The 17,293-nt window shown below is 32.7% G+C and overlaps 1 protein-coding gene across 1 annotated transcript in view; it reads right to left on the bottom strand.

The window, feature by feature from the left end:
• Positions 1-8,558: 8,558 nt before the first annotated feature.
• LOC119668993 (galactokinase-like) overlaps positions 8,559-17,293 on the bottom strand; it is a 33,837-nt gene continuing 25,102 nt past the window's right edge. The window contains exon 8 of the mRNA XM_038078719.1: positions 8,559-9,011. Coding sequence (XP_037934647.1) covers positions 8,715-9,011 — 297 coding nt within the window. The 3' untranslated portion in view covers positions 8,559-8,714. The remainder of the gene's footprint in view (positions 9,012-17,293) is intronic.

Below are 17,293 nucleotides of genomic sequence, written 5' to 3' on the forward strand. Positions count from 1 at the left end.
CCCCTGCGGGACGCCTGCGCTAATCTTCTTTAGTGCTGAATGTGCATCTTCATATTTAACACTGAAGTACCTGTCGTTTAGATACGATGATAGCAGCTTACAGTATTGTATAGGCAATAATGATTTAAGTTTATGGAGTAATCCTTCATGCCAAACCTTATCGAAGGCTTGTGATACATCTAAGAACACGGCACAACACACTTTCTTCTCTTGCATCGCCGATTCAATGGCATTTACGACTACATGTATTTGGTCGATGGTTGAATGGTTTTTCCTGAAGGCGAATTGATGATCCAGAATTAAGCGTCTTCTCTCAATTATTGGTGATAAACGCGCTAGTAGTAGTTTTTCAAAAAGCTTCGATAAGGTTGGCAATAGAGATATTGGCCTATATGAGGATACATCATTGGGAGACTTCCCTGGTTTGGGTATCATAATTACCTCAGCGAATTTCCAAAAAATGGGTACATGTTTCAAACGGAGGCACGAATTAATTAAATCGCATAGGTAGATGATGCAGTTATTGGGTAAGTTCCGAAGAACTTCAGCCGTTATTAAGTCAAAACCAGGAGATTTTTTGAGTTTCATTGTCAAAATTTGTTTTCTCACTTCTTCCGTAGTGACTGGAACAATTGCAGCGTCGCCTTCGGGCCAATTTGTACTTGACCCAATAACATCTTGGCCTTCATTTGGACTGAAGGTTTTCTCTAGGTGTTCAGCAAACAGGTTCGCCTTTTGAGAATTTGTTTTAGCCCAGTGAGTTTCGTTTATTTTTACTGGGGCAGACTGCTGCATTGGTCTGTTAAATGATTTAGCAGCTTTCCACAAAGAGTATTCATTTTTTTTGTCTGCCGTGAGGCCCATCAGAAAACTATTAAAGGTATTATTTTTGTATGATTTGATGGATGTGCGTAACTTTTTAGTTGCTCGGTTTAGTTGCGATTTAATTAACGGACATCTTGTTGCTTGCCAACGTTTTCGCAATTTTCGCTTCTCCGTAATCTTTTTTGTGATGAAGGGTGGGTATTTTTTACCATGTAAAGTTTGGAGTTTTGGTGTTGGTGTACTGTTCCACGCTGCCATCTGCAATTGCTGAGTGAAATGAAGTACTGCGTCATCTAGTTGCTCGCTGTTAACAATATGATCAAACTTGTGCAAATGTACAAGCTGAAGCTGAAAATATTTCCAGTCGGTAAATTTATTTGCTAACTTGAGTGTGTTCTGGTTTACTGTTGGATTTTATGAAACTATCAGCAGCACTGGTGAGTGGTCAGAGCTAAAGTCGAAGCCTTCTGAGATGGTTAGGTGAGATGCTGGAATATTTTTGTAGACAAAGAAGTCTATTAGGTTTGGAACTTTGCTAGTATCCGACGGCCAGTACGTTGGTTTACCTGTTGAAATTGAATTACAAGCTGCGAGTTGCATGGCTTTGTACATTTCTCTTCCTTTGGTTGTATTAAGTCTTGAGCCCCAAAACGTATTTTTTGCATTGAAGTCTCCTCCAATTATAAAACGGCCTTGAAACCGGTTAAAGAGAGATAAGTAGTCTGCACACTTCAACTGATGCCTGGGAGGACTATATAATGCAGTTACGACCAGCGGCTGATTAAAGGTTTCCACGGAAACAGAAGTAGCTTGAAATTCGATTGTGCTATATTGTTCTAGTAAGTGATGTTTTATCGAGTTTCTAATTATGACAGCGCTGCCACCCCTAGCGCAATTATCAGGATGTATGGTATGGTATAGAATATAGTTTTTAAACGTTATGTGCGATTGCTTAGTAAAATGAGTTTCAGCGATTAAACCGATATCAATGTTTTCGCTATTTAATACGACTTCGAGTTCATTTTTATGTTTTATTAAGCCATTCGCATTCCATAAGAATAGTTTTAAACGATTAGTCATAATCTAAAAATTGCATATTGTGCTCTAGCACGCTTAGACGTTGTTCGAGCGTTTTAAATACCTCTTCTTGTAGATTAAGTTTTGTTAAGATAATTGACAACGCGTTGTTGCTTTGTGACTCAGTACTTTGAATGGGTCCCTTTACAGTTTGGGCGTAAGTGACTGTTCTAACACTAGTAGGTCCAATAATTTTGGATTTACTTTTTGATACAGCAACTTGATTATTTTCGTCAGCCTTAGTTTTGTCAGCTTTGTTTTTTAATTTTATTTTTTGTAATTCTTTAGTGACTATACAACCACGATAGTTCGCTGGATGCGGTTCGCCACAGTTGCAGCATTTAGGCTTATCGGACACTGTTTTTTGGCACTCCGAAGTTAAATGTTTGCCGGCGCATTTAACACAACGTGGAGGTTTTCCACAGAAATTTTTTGTGTGACCGAACGATTGACATTTTTTACATTGAGGAATTAAGTTTGACTTTTTATCTCATAGATTTTCTTCACATCTTCGGTTGAGTCAAATGACAAAAGGAACATATCAAGCGGTTCTTTAGTCTTCCATTTGAGTTTGTTTATCGCACCGATTGCTTTTAAACCTTGGTTGTTTAAGTCATTTATAATCGATTCTTGATCACACGAATGGTGAAGATTTTTTACAATAACTTTTATTGGCCTAGTTTGCTTGTCTTCGTAGCTGAACCAGGAAATATTTTCGTGACTTAATAGTTTTGTGACAGATCTATAGTCAAAAGAGTCAAAAATTGATACTCTATATGAACCATTATTTATAAGTCGCACAAAAAACTTGTTTTTTATAGTTGCAATAAGTTGTGCATGTAATTTTTTAAAATCATTTATGCCATTGATAACAATAGGAGGAGGTCGAGCAATTTTATTAGGGGCAGCTTGTCCTTTTTGGCAAGTATTTGTTTTAACAGTAGGTCTACTTTGACTAGATACTTCAGGAGAGGATTCGGCCTTACGTTTTTTAGTTGGTCTTTTCTTTTTTAAGATCCAGTCTGTTTCTCTGGCAAGTTCCTCCTCATCGGTTTCATATTTTGCAATTTCTGGTACGTTTTTAAAAGATTTTAATTTTTCGTTTTCACTTCTCAGTGCAGTTAACTCATTGGATAATAATAAATATAAATTTTCAAGCTTTTTAATTTTATTCTGAAGTTCTGTATTTTCTTTTTCAAGTTTGATCATTTTTTCTTTATTTCCACCACCGGGAGGTGGGGTATTAGCATCAGTCATATTAATTTTTAAATTAATACTATTTTTAGCGCGTATATTTATACTAATAATATAAATTTAAATTTAAATTTTTACCTTAAAATTTATAAATAAATATTTTTAGCGTCCTTTCGCGTATTTATTTATTTAGCATTTGTTAGTTATTTAGCTATATTAATTACACAATTACACAATTTATTTAGTTTTTATAGATTTGTTTCCAACACTTTTCTTGTGATTTAATTTAAGCTTAAAAGCTTTATTTGCTGTCTCTATCAGCTGTTTTTAAATGTGTGCGAATTTGAGGCAAAATTAACCACTTCAAAAACAAAGTAATTCCGCAAAACCAAAATCCGCTTTTTTACATAAAAACAATATAAATATGTTAATATTTTATTTTGTCGGGCACTATATTTTATAAATTTTTTAAAGAGTCACTGTCTCGGTTTTATTTTTTTGTGATAATTTTAAATTAATTTATACGTTTTACACTTAGAAAAAACATCAAAGTACGCAGTGATATTTTTTGCGCGCGCACCTCAAGTTCAACCATCTTATAGATTTCTACTTTAATGAAATAAAACATTCCTTTATGTGAAATATTTTTTTCCAATTAAAAAAAAATATTGAATTACTCACAAAATGCGAAGAGCACACAGATGCAAAATTACTACAAATGTTATAATACATTTAAGCTAAATCAAGTCCTTCATTAAGATTTAATTAGTTAATGAGTTTATAGTTGCTTAATGTCATTTATAAAATATCAAATTAAAAAATAGAAATCTAAAAGCATAAAGCGAGAGGAAATTTCAATGATTAAAAAATTCCTCTTGCAAAGCAAAATAAAATACTGGGAAAAAAAAAATACTGAGAATTTATTTTTAATTAAGAATTCGGTTTTCTCATTTATGTTTTTTTTTGGATTTTGTGTCGTTAGAATTCATTAGAAAATAAAAATGAATATGCAAAGATCTCTGCATTTAATCAATATTCAGGACACAAAGTTTTAAGTGTAAATTTTCTTTGAAAAATACAGGAAAATGGACACAAAAAACAGAAAATAATTGCAGTTCCGATAAATGTAAATAAGGAATATTGATAAAGACGCGTTGTAAGTAAATAAGAAATAAAAGACTTCTTTGAAAACTTCAAACAAAAAAGAAAAATTTATTCCATAAGAAATGCTGTTAACGACAGCATTGGCGATACTCTTAAAGGACACTGGAGTAATCGTGACTACGAAAAGTTTCAATAAACAGTAAAAGCACTTTTATGGACTCTAAAGCATCAACACTACTTCACAGAAGTTTCAAGTTAAAAGTTTTTTGTTGGTTGTTAAATGTTAACTTGTCAGTTTTCTCTATTGTGAAATTTATCAAATTTCCAATAAAAGCAAATTTCTACAAAATAACAATGAAAAAATATTGTGTACACTAGCGATATCCTTGCTAAGAACTACTAAGCAAAATTGATTCGGTCAGTATAAGCGACAAAGCTATTGTTGTACTACATTTTATATAAATACTAAATGCGATAGAAAAGGAAGAAGCTATAAAACGAAAAGAAATTGCAATCACTTAACATAATGAGCTAACAAACCTAAACAGATCCCTGAGATCACCAAGATAATATACTTACTTACTTACGTAGTTGGCCATTACTGACGTGAATCGTCCTTGCTCGTGTCGAGTAACCTCCGCCCGTCAACCCGATTAGTTGCTTGCTGCCGCCAGTTGGTAATACCGAGCGTCCAAAATCGTTGGTAACCTGGTCCTTCCACCGAAAATGTGGACGTCCTCTACCGCGTTTTCCACCTACGGGTACCGAATCAAACACCTTTCTAGCCGGAGCAATTTCTTCCATTCGCACGACATGAACAAGCCAGCGTAGCTGCTAAATTTTTATGATCTTACCTATGTCAACGCTACGGTATAGCTCTTACAGCTTATCGTTCCATCTAATACGATACTCGTCGCCAACGCGCAAGGGTCCATAGTTCTTCCGAAAAATATTTCTCTCGAAGGCTCCTAACGCCTTTTCATCACTGTTGGTAATTGTCTAAGTCTCTGTACCATATAGCAGGACAGGCATGATAAGAGATTTGTAGAGCGTGATTTTTGTTTAACGAGAGTGGGCTTTATTTCTCAATTGCCTACTTAGCCCGAAGCAACATCTGTTGGCAATAGTGATTTTGGTTTCTAAATAAACAAAGTCTTCAAAGTTATAATTGTCAAAAGTGACGTGGGTCCCAAGACTCTCAGGAGATTTTTTTGTTGACAGAAAGTACTTTGTTTTGTCCTCATTTACCACAAGGCCCATTTGCTTTGCTTGTTTTTCTAAGTTGCAAAATGCCGCACTGACGACGCGGGTGCCTAAGCCCATGATTTCAGTATAATCGGCATACTCAAGCAGCATTTAGATCTAAGATAATATAATATCTAATAAATTCTTAAAATATATAAACCCCGAAGAGTAGGCATAGCTTTATCTTAGGGATATTGTTGCATATGCCGATGATATTGATATTGCCAGCAGATATTTAAGTAGACACCCTCACCGCCAGTGCGAAGAAAATGGGTCTGACGGTAATTGAAGACAAAACAAATTATTTTTTGTTAACAACAAATATTCTGAACATCTTGGGACCCTTATCAGTATTGACAAGTATTGGTTTGAAGTTGTAAAAGATTTTATTTATTCGAAAACTACTGAAAACTAGTCAAGCTAAAAATTCAATAGAAAATCGTACTTGCCAGTAGAGGTTACTTCAATCTAAGTAATATCAATCTAAGTAAAATGATTTTTCTACAAATAAAATCACACTCTATAATTCTTTTACTTAAGTCGCTGTAGAACCTTTAGCAATGACCAACAGTTAGAAGAAGGCATTTGAAGCATTCAAGAGAAAAATATTTTGGAAGATGTATGGTCACGTATGCGTTAGTAACGAGTATTAAATTAGATGTGATGATGAGCTTTAGCGCGAGATTGTCTTAGTTAAGTGACATCAGTGGCTTCGCTGGTATAAAGCTGCTGTAAGAGGTTATAAAAATGCTCCATCCAAATATGTGTATATGTGTGGAAAATGCTGAAAAGTACAAATGCAGCTCCAGTGGAACGATCAGTTGACCATCAATATGTAAGCACTCGTTACTTCCAATTGGCGACAGCTCCCCATTGATTTTATTAGCCGGAAGAAACTACTGTATACGGCAAAGAACAATTCACGTGTAATAAAATGGCCAATTAAAGAAGTAATATCGGTAAAGTATCTACCTTCCCATCCCATATAATTGCCAATAGAAGGCGTCACTACAAATGCGCATTTTGAAGAGGTTTTATATACTTTGGAATAATTAAAATATTTATGTTAAATATTTTTGTGTGCAGCTTCTGTTATTTGCATTAATAATAATAACTGCCTATTTATATATTAATTTGTTATTAAAGACATTATCCTTGAAATAAATGTACCCAATCACTGTGTAGAGTACAAAAATATGTAAATTCTTGTTAGTTTTGAGTTTAAGCAATTAATTAAAAGTCCGTTTGCAAATACTCTTTGGAACTTTCCTCTTTTAGTTAATTTTTTAACAATTCTACTTTATTATATTATATTTTCACTATTTAATATTCGTTTCAGCTGTATCCTCTTCAAAACTAGTTAAAAGTTTGTATTTTAGCCACAGGAGAAATTTTAATTCGATGATTAAATTGAGTTTTGTATTAGATATATTTTTTGTAGCCACTTCAAAACGATGATAATAGTTGATTTTTGCTTCAGTTTAATAAGTTTTTAAAGAAACCTAAATAATATAAATAATACATAAAAATACAAATAAAAATAAATACATAAAATACATAAAAAATAAATATATAAATACGTAAAAATAAATTCACTCAATGATTAAATTATTTTATGTTTTGAATGACAGACGAACATAATATAATAATTTCAACTCCTCTTAATTTGTGTTTTTATATAATATATAATTTTAATTGGAATTATTTTAAAGATACATTACAGCATACATTAAGGTTGACTTAACATACAAACCAAAACAAACAACTACATTGTTCCAAAATCCCTACTAAGAACTATAAACGATCTGCATCCTTGATCTTTTATATATTCTTCCAAAACTCAAATTTCAGAAATCCTCTTTCTTATAAACCTGCTACAATATAAAAATAATCACAGATATAAACAACCATACATGGAGACTCGATATGTAAATATAATTATTTGTCAGGCACTTATTTTAAAAGAACCAGATTTGTTGTGCGGTTATACAGATTATTTTTTTTTTTAGTATTTAATAAATAAGTTTGTTGTGTGTACCTGTAAAAGAAAAAGTCAATTACTAATAGTTTACCGAGTTCCTTTCTTAAAAATTATTGCACTCAAATCTATTTTTAAACAAATCTTGTTTTAACATAAAAAAGCTGATCCTGTACATTGATCGTCCGCTAAATATACGCATCCATCTATAACTTAATGAGTATAACTATAACTATTTTATTACTATTAAGTTGGAAGGTTTTTTTGCTTAGACAAAGAAATTTGCTCCAATCTTTACAATAAATTTTAGTATTAAACTAAGGCTTTTTTTCATTCAATATACGATGATCACACAAAACAGTGTCAAAAACACTCCACATGTATTTTCACTCCCCTCTCTAGAAAACCTACAAGTGCTATTAAAGCTTAACGAGCTTTAGCTTTACAGATGAGCATAAAAATCTTTAGAGTGATCTCGGGGCAATCAGAAAATAAAACAGAGTTTTGTGGGAACATTGAACTAGCAGAGCTTGCAAAAAGGGATTATAACTTTATTATTTAACTTATATAATGTTTGTAATACTTATTTTTCACCTGTTCATATATTTTGACTGTTATGAACCTATGTTTTAAACGAGATGGTCAGTTGTATTCTGCTTAATAAACGCACAGGCTATCGTCGTTCCCAGAAGCATGTATTCATAAAGAGTAGTTATTAAAAACTGTTTTGAAATATTTGGAGCGATGTCAAATACTTCAAATGTAAAATTATTTAATATTCGACATTGTTTTTTCGCACCAATTTATAATAAGTTTTCAGTTGTGGAAATTACGGGGCAAGTATATTCAAAAATTCTTTGTTAATACTTACTATATTAACTTAAATGCTTACCAATGTCATTTTGAAAAATACCTGAAAAAAATCTCAAAATAACAGTTTTAGTTAAAAACAACTTACATGAATTTAGAAAAAACTATTAGAATCTTTATATCCAGTATTTACCAAGTATTTCTCAATCGGAAACGGCTAAATAAGTAACTTACTTAATCGGAAATTTTCTGAAAATTAAAGCTCTACAATTTTTTTTTTTAAGAAAATTATGAATTTAAGACTCATATAAACAAAGGAAATGTCTCTGTGATTGCAATGCAATTTTCTTCTTGTTTATTTATTTATTATAAAATTTGTTTTATTTTTTTTAATTTATTTTTTACAATTTGTATTATTGTTATTGTGGTCGCTTGATTGCCAGTGAGTTGTTGTAGTTGTTGTTGTTGGTGGAATTCGTTACTACAAACTCACACGTCTCGCACCCTCGCTTGGCGTACAAATATAGAATTCAATACGTTGAGCTGCGTCCTTATTGAATTTTCTGATGAAATTCTCACGCATCGTCGCCATTACACTGTCAACAACGGAGCGCTGCAGCAAAGTCACAGTGCAACCGCCGAAGCCACCGCCAGTCATACGTGATCCCAAAACACCAGAACAATTAATGGCCGCATTCACCAGCACATCCAGTTCAATGCAGGATACTTGGAAGTCGTCACGTAATGATGTATGAGACTCTTTCATTAGTTTGCCCATCTGTTTGGTTAAGGAAACAACAAAACAAAATAAACAAAATAAACAAAAGTACAATGAAAATACGAAATAAGAAGAAGAAAAAATTGTGCGAATATAAAATGGCCACATACGTCAATAAAAAAAATACGCAATAAAAATGAAAAATAAAGTGGCAACAGAAAATTAAATTGTGCTGTCAAAACAGGGTGTGTTCAGTGTTTAATTGCATGTAGCGAGGACACGCAAACACAAAGAGGCACTCGAACACAGTATGTATTTTATAATTCAATATTATTATAATTTCTAATTAGACACTATTAAGTTTTCCTTATTTTAATTAAGGCATAAATTACTCAAGAAAACAATGGCACACTGTGTGCCTTCGCCGTCGCCGTCGCCGTCGCCGTCGAAGCGAGCAGTACTCATACTTTGCACTTCGCTGCGCTAATTCAGCATTGAACTTCATGTGTGCCACTAAGCGCACAGTTGGGCTCCTCGTATTTAACCGCATAAATCTTTGCATTGGTCAATAAGCAAAGAAATGCCAAGTATTATTCCCCACCGCACGGCGTACAACAACTGCATTAAGAAGCAGTGGCTACAACAACAATGTCCACATGAACCATCAACAACTGTGGGGAATTTATGAAAAGCACGCAACACACTTTACAGCAAAGAATGAAAGATTATGTCATGCATGTCCTTTTCCACACATACTTTTGTATAATTTCGCATTGTGTTTATTTTCTTTTTTTCTTTTGTGTATTTGTGTGTATCCTTTATGCTTTTTGTGTTTTAGTATCCTGTGAATTGTGCAAAACGCATGACGACTTTGCAGAAAATTGAAACGAAATTAAAGTAAAGCAAGGACCGTGACTCCGAAACGGAAATTAGCTGCCGTTTATACGAGTATATGCGCTTGTATGTGTGGGTAAAGTGGCTGGCTTATGTGTAAATACCGAATGTCGTCCACTTTATACATTATTAGGCATTGGGAATTCATTTATATTGAAATTTATACTTTGCCTGTAAACACTTTGGTATCTTTGTTTCATTATCCTTTTAATGCTTGTCCGTGTTCAGTTGCATTTGCTAAGGATATAGGCTTAGAAAGTTAATACGGCATTAGTTTAGGTATTAATCTTATTAAGGCCAAGTTGCATAAAATCAAGTAAAAGTCCTGGCTTATGCCCAGTACAATTATAAAGACATTGTTAAACTTTAATTGCAAGAATACAAACAATAAGTCCACGAACTTACACATAAATGCTTTTATCTGACCAAATGAAATGTAGACGAAGTAACTGAGTTATTGCATCCTTAAATAAAATAAAGTATATTTCAAATAAATATTTAAGGAATATTTAGTTTAATTTTATAATAATAACTTCTTAAAGAATTCATTGCTTCTCAAATATAAAAAGGAAATTTAAACTTTATGAAAGTGTTCCTTCGATATTTATATCTTTAGATATGTTATACTTTTTAATCAAACATAAATTTGTTCACATTTTATTATTCTTCTCAATTATTTAACATTTCTTTGAATAGGCCTTTTCTTTTGTAAGCATGTCACAAAAGAACAAATAAAATAAGCACTACTTTCGATCGCAACTCTGGACAAAACGGAAATTTTGTTAGGCTTACATATGCCAAACACGTAATAAAATTTAAAGTTAAAATTTCAAAAATGAATAATAATTCTTTGCAATTATTGGTAAGAACATTTTTCTTTTTCATAATGATTAAAATATGAGTTTTCATGCCTTTTAACACTAAAATAATAAATAAAAAAAATAATGTATTTGTTACGAACAAAGATAACACGAAATACGAAGAATTAACGAAATCATTCGTTAACAGTGAACTGGTAATTTCATATGTACTTCCAAAAATCGTTCACAAAAGACGAGTTTTTAGTCTTGGCAACCATGCGATTGCTGCTTCTTAGTTAAACGGTTTTAAAAAGGTTGAACTAAATAAGCGAGCAGTGTTTTTGTTTTATATGTTATGTTTAAAATAAGCGCTTGTTCTTTTATGATTTGCTTACAAAAGAAAACGCCTAATGTAATAACAATATATATTAGTTACCTAAAATTTAACTCTTATTCTTACTTTCACTATAAATAATTAAAATCATTTTTTTAATAGAAAACTGAAGGTTAAATATACTAGGTGTATGTTTTTTTTCGATTTAAACAACGCAACGTAATTGAGTCCACCAAAAACTAGCGTGTTTCCTTTATTGTTTAGTCGACTAGTGTGCCTGAAAAAGAACACTTACGGCACGCATATCTTTTCTTATTTAATCGAAGCGAAAGACAACTAAATGTCATCGTTCGCTAGTAGAATACACTAGCTTGGACACACTGTTTGGACAATTTAAAAATGGTAAAGTTCGAAGACGACCAATTGTAATAATTATTAGATGTAGACCCAAATCAAACTCAACAACAATTAGCAAAAACATTAAATGTGTCAAAAGAAACAATCAGCATATGTTAACAAGCAATGACGAAATAGTCCCACACGGTTTGAACGAATATCAAATGAAAAATCACAAAATCAAGTCTAAAATGATCCTTCAACACTACGAAAGAAATTCATTTATATATCGAATTATAATGTATGTAAACAAATGGATTTATTCCAAGAATCTGAAGCCACAAAAATCGTGGCTTTCACCTGGAGAAGCCAATCTTTAAAAATCAAGACCAAATCTCTTCGACAAGAAAGCTATGCTTTATGTCTGGTGGGACCAAAGCGATATTGTGTATTATAAAGTTCCAAAATTTAGCGAAACCATTAATGCACAACACTATCGCCAACAAATCTTTAATTTAAATAACGCATTGATCCAAAGACGATTGGTATTGGCCCAAAGACATGGTAAAGTGATATTTTTACACGACAATGCGCCCTCTCACTCAGTAAAACCAAGGAAGAAAAATTTCATTTTAATATTTGTACTGGTTTAGAAAGTACCGAATTTTAATGATCTGATTTTAATTGTGCCACACTGTGCGTTGTCCGGTGCAGCCTAATTACGTCACCGTAAGATGACGCTGGTGCATGTGTTCCGCGTTCGCCGAAACAAAGTTACGAGTATTTCAACACGGCTACCTAAAACTCATTAAATATTAGACAGTGTATTGCAACCTATGAATAATTATAATAAATATGTTAATAACATAAAACATTTCAAATAAAAAAATTATATTAATCCCATGATGTCATATATAATATATAATTAAAATTCCTAATAAAAATTTAATACATTAAACCGAAATATGATATATTGTATATATATCGTATCTTGCGCCGCAGTATAATTAGATTTACATAAAATTATCCACGTACCATATATTTTGAATAAAAAATCCTATTGAAATGATTTCGTAAAATATTTCTACTGATACGGGCATAGATAAATATACATTACATTGTGCAAAAATGAATAAAACTTCCACTCAAACTAACTTCTACAAAAATTAGTGCAGAACTCACAGATTTTGACCCGCTTCCCGAAAAAATCATTCGTGAATGTGATGAGGAAATACAAAAAATATTTACTCGTAATGTGTAGAATACATCCTACATATTCTATTTGCAATGTACTCGTATCTAAAGCCTTCCTAGGACTGTGTGCAAGCGTTCCATGCACAGACAAGGGCACACACGTATGGCCATAGAGCCCGCATAAAAATGAAATATTGTAAGAGCGACACTAACGTATCATTAGTGAAAATTTTCGCTACATTGAGTCACATAGCGTGCATAGTTGAATGTGGTGAAAGAGAGAAGCTTCCGTAGATTTGTAAGCGCCAAAAGATTATTTAACGCGGGCGTGCATTGTCGTCGTATCCTAACAAAAAATTCAAAAGATTCGTGCCTACATAAATACGAATATGCTTTCGAATTCACATAGGAATGGCATAGACATGAATACATACATAACATATATGCATGCCTGCAATGTGTAAATATACTATCTTACAAAGGTATGTGGACAGGACACTAGAAACTTTTCTGAGTGCTGACATGTACTGTGGTCTCCAAAGTTGCAGAGAAATATTAAGTTTTAATAATTCTCAGTTCAATAATCAATCAATTTGCACATTTCATTCAATAAAACGGAAACAAATTATATTTAAATTTAATTATTTAAAACGAGATTAATATCTGAAGATTATTCGTAATCATGATTTCAACAACTCTAAACCAAAGAATGCATGTACGAAAGTCTATTATTATTATTATTGTTAGATGATGTGGCACTGCGACCATCAGGTCTATTGGGCCCCCTTCTGGGCTTAGAGCAGGTCTTTAAGCCTTGTTTCAATAAAAATTGCCGTAAGAATGTACATTCCTAGGAGCCTATTTTACAGCACATGTGTGGCCAAGAGTCTATAGGGGTCGCAATATTTTCGGCAGGCAGTGTATTTCCATTCCAAAACTATCAATTTGCATATGTGTGAATTAGCATAGTTTGCGTCAGTAAGTGTGCATGTAAGTTTAACGCATATATACAATACGACGCAAATCAAATTCGCTGATTGCAGTGGAATTGGATGGTTACCATAGCACACAGATACGCACACATACACGTTCACATGCCGGAGCGCCTTTCATGCAATTCTGCTGAAAAAAATTGGAATATTTGCATTTGAATTTATGCGCCACAGGAGCACAGCATATGCGCATTTGCCATGAGGTTAACATTAAATATTAAATTAATCAAAAATTGTAAAGAATGCCGTATTAAGGATATACACAATATATAAAAATTTAGTGCAGCAGGACTCAAATATGCAAAAAACCAACTAGCAAATTGGCGTTTCAACTTCGGCTGCCTTTGAGAACATGGCATAAATTAGGTTTGCAGCTAACGAAAAATTTTGCCCTTTTCAAATAGAAAATTTCTCATTTTTTCTTTTTTTTTTTGTTTTTTTTTTCTAGAAAGCGAATTTTGCAAATTAAGCGAATTACGCGAAATTATGCATGTCGATTACATGAAATCGCGTTCATGATGGTTGCCATTAGAGCAGCGCATAAGGACTTTGATGGAAATTAGCGCCAGCGGTTCCACTTTTTTATGCTCTTTGTAAAATTAACACACTCAAAAGAAATTAAAACAGAAGGAAAATAGAAAAATTAAACAAAAATCCACTGAAATAAAACAAAAATCTGCAATTCATGCTAATGAGATTTTGGCTTTCATGTTGCACTCTAATGCGGATAATTTGGGCATATTTTTCAAAAGCCATCGGCAGTCAGGCGTGAACCATTTTAGCAACTGCAACTGCAACTGCACTCCTTTCAGTTTTAAATCGAGCGTTCATAATCAACTCGAAGGTAACCAAAACCCATTTGTCGCAGGTTGAATAGGATCCGAAAAAATTAAGTAGAATAGGGAGCAATTTTATTATATTTTAATATTATATTAAATTAAATATTCAACTATAATAATAATTAATAAATTATTAACAAAATATTAAATACATAATTAACAAAATATTAATTAATATAATTAACAAAATATTAATTAACGCAATTAACAAAATACAGTCAAACCTCCATAACTCGAAGTCCAATTTTGCAAAGAAAAGGTTCAACTTATGGAGACTTCGAGTTAGAGAATTAAATTTTGTTTCTTTTTTTATTTTTGAAGGAAACTAGAATTACATTTTAAGATATTTATTTATTTAAAATCAAATAAAGCACAGAAATTATGATGAAGTAAAATATTCAGAAATTTGGATTTGAAAGTTTTATTTTTTTCTTTTTTTCAGTAAAAAGAGATTTTACTTTATTCTTACGCTTATGGTATAGTGATCATCAGTTGTAGTATCACTTGTTTGCAAATATCAATTCAGATTTTTAAATGACACTTCTACTTCATTATTGGAAGGCTGGTGAACAATTACATCCACGGAACCCTTATCATCACTTTCCGTTGCGCTTAGAATTCAATCCAGTAATTTAGAGCTATAGTGCTCAATAATATCGTCATCTGTAGAAAGGCTTGATGTACAAATTTCATTGTCAAGCTCAATATAATCGTTAAGAGTAGCATTGGAGCATTGAAAGTTATTTTATTTACTTTAAACCACGCTGCCAGCGACTGGCATTTGCACAAAGAAGCAACATAAGAAAGAAAAAAATTAAACATTTGGTTTGGAAAAAGGGACTTCCCCAGGTGTCTCTGATTTGAGTACCCGGACATGAAAGACACGAAGGCAACGAAAATGCGGACTTTTATGTCAAAAAAGGGGCAGAAGGATCATTCAGTGGTCCAACCTCCTTCTTTGGCTTCAATAAAACAAACATAAAACAGGAGACAAAAAAATGGATCCAAAAAAGTATCACTGAATACTGGAATGGAATAGACGGCCTATATCATTCCAAACAATTCTTAAATTTTGATGCCAAAAGAGCAAACATCGCTCTCAACTTAAGCAAGAAGAGTCTAAAGTCACTCACTGGTGCACTAACAGCCCACGCCGCATGTAATAAATACCTACATAAAATAGGTTTATCAGACACTAATATTTGCAGATTCTGCTGTGATGAGGAGGAGTCTATGGAACATCTGATCACCAACTGTGATGCACTAGGCCACAAAAGAAACAAAATTTTAGATACATACCAACTAAGGGATGAAGAACTGCGAAAACTCCCTCCGAAGGAGCTGGTTCGGTTCCTCGAGATACTAAATATCTAAATACAAAGGGGTGCACAATAGATCAAACTGGTCGCAGTGCATAGGGGCCTTAGCCTAACCCGAAAACCCCCAAATACCATTAACCTCTCTAAGTACATTGTAAGTCCTTATTAAAAATCATATATGCATAGTTTGCAATAATATTGTTATTGGTCTTATAAATAGCTGTTTAGTTAATATATAAATATAGCAATATCAATATTATGCAAAAACATTACTCAGCGATATTTAATACCTACTTTTAATACCTGAAATATATTAAAAATAGGTATTACGATATTTAATACCTATCAATTGTTTCGTACCGATACCGGATAATGACGGATAAATACATTTCTACACAAATTTGTAATATTTATATTAATCTTAAGAAGTACTTAAAGTTATATTCCAGAAATATATGGTAAACTATGTTATTCAAATTGTGGATACTCCAAGCCAACGGAAACTTAAATATAGTCAAAAGTCTACTTCATTCCCAACTTATTATATTTAGATTTACTTATGTAGCTGGATGAGCTGTTGCTAAACCTGTGCATAGATTTACAATAGATGTCAACATTTTTCGAGAATTTAAGTAGCATTTGAGATTATAATTCATATCATAAAATTTATTAAATTGTGGAGATTTTAAGCTTTTAAGCTTATATGTGACAAAGTAAAACACAAACTTAACCGATGTTCCAACGTCTCATTCGCTCTCAGCACCCTGCATGTGTGTGCATGTGCCTCTAGTATACTGTTACCAGTCACCATAATTATGATAGTTCTGCAATCCTTCTGTTTAGAATTAATTGACAGTTCTTAAATTTAAAAAAAAAATATTCATTTATAAGTATAACATACTCTTTTACACAATGATATTATCAACTTTTTTTTAACTTTTTAACTATGGGCAATATATATTATTATTATTCAATAAACGAATAAAATACAATATATTTTGATTGTAACCTTTTTTTCGAAAAAAAAAACTACCTTTGAAAATGGAGACTTTTGGAATAAAAAATATTTGCTGTCAAGTACAGAATTTTAATAAAAAATCAGCAAAGTTAATAACATTGCTGCGCCCACTCCATTTGAACACCAAAACCTAAAGTAACAAGTTCCATAAGTGCCACCTATGAACAAATTTTGGATTAAGTTTTTGTTGCCAAACGGAAGTAAACCCGAACTGAAGCACAACAAGTGCACCACAGTATGAGGCGTTTCACAGGGCAAATACCCGCACAATGCCCGTGTGTTTGGAATTACACCCGAAATGGTTGGGAGTTGCGCGACTTTCGCACGTATTTTAATTACACGATACTCAGGCTCTAACGGCCAGATTAATATCGGATTCCTACATTCACTGCTTGGTGTCGCACTTGCCGCTGCACCGAGTGAAGTACTTGATAGCTTGCAACATATTTGTTTACACGAGCATTGTATGCGGAACAACGTGACTTGATCCCACTTCTAATGGCTTTTGCAGTTCTTCTCCTGCTTAGTCATCAGTATTATCCTGGACCACACAGCGAAATTTATACAATTTCTTGCATATTTTGTTTACATTCACATAGTTGAGTTCACAGCTCGT

This window comes from Teleopsis dalmanni, chromosome 1 (assembly GCF_002237135.1).
Source record: "Teleopsis dalmanni isolate 2A chromosome 1, ASM223713v2, whole genome shotgun sequence".
Lineage (NCBI taxonomy): Eukaryota > Metazoa > Arthropoda > Insecta > Diptera > Diopsidae > Teleopsis > Teleopsis dalmanni.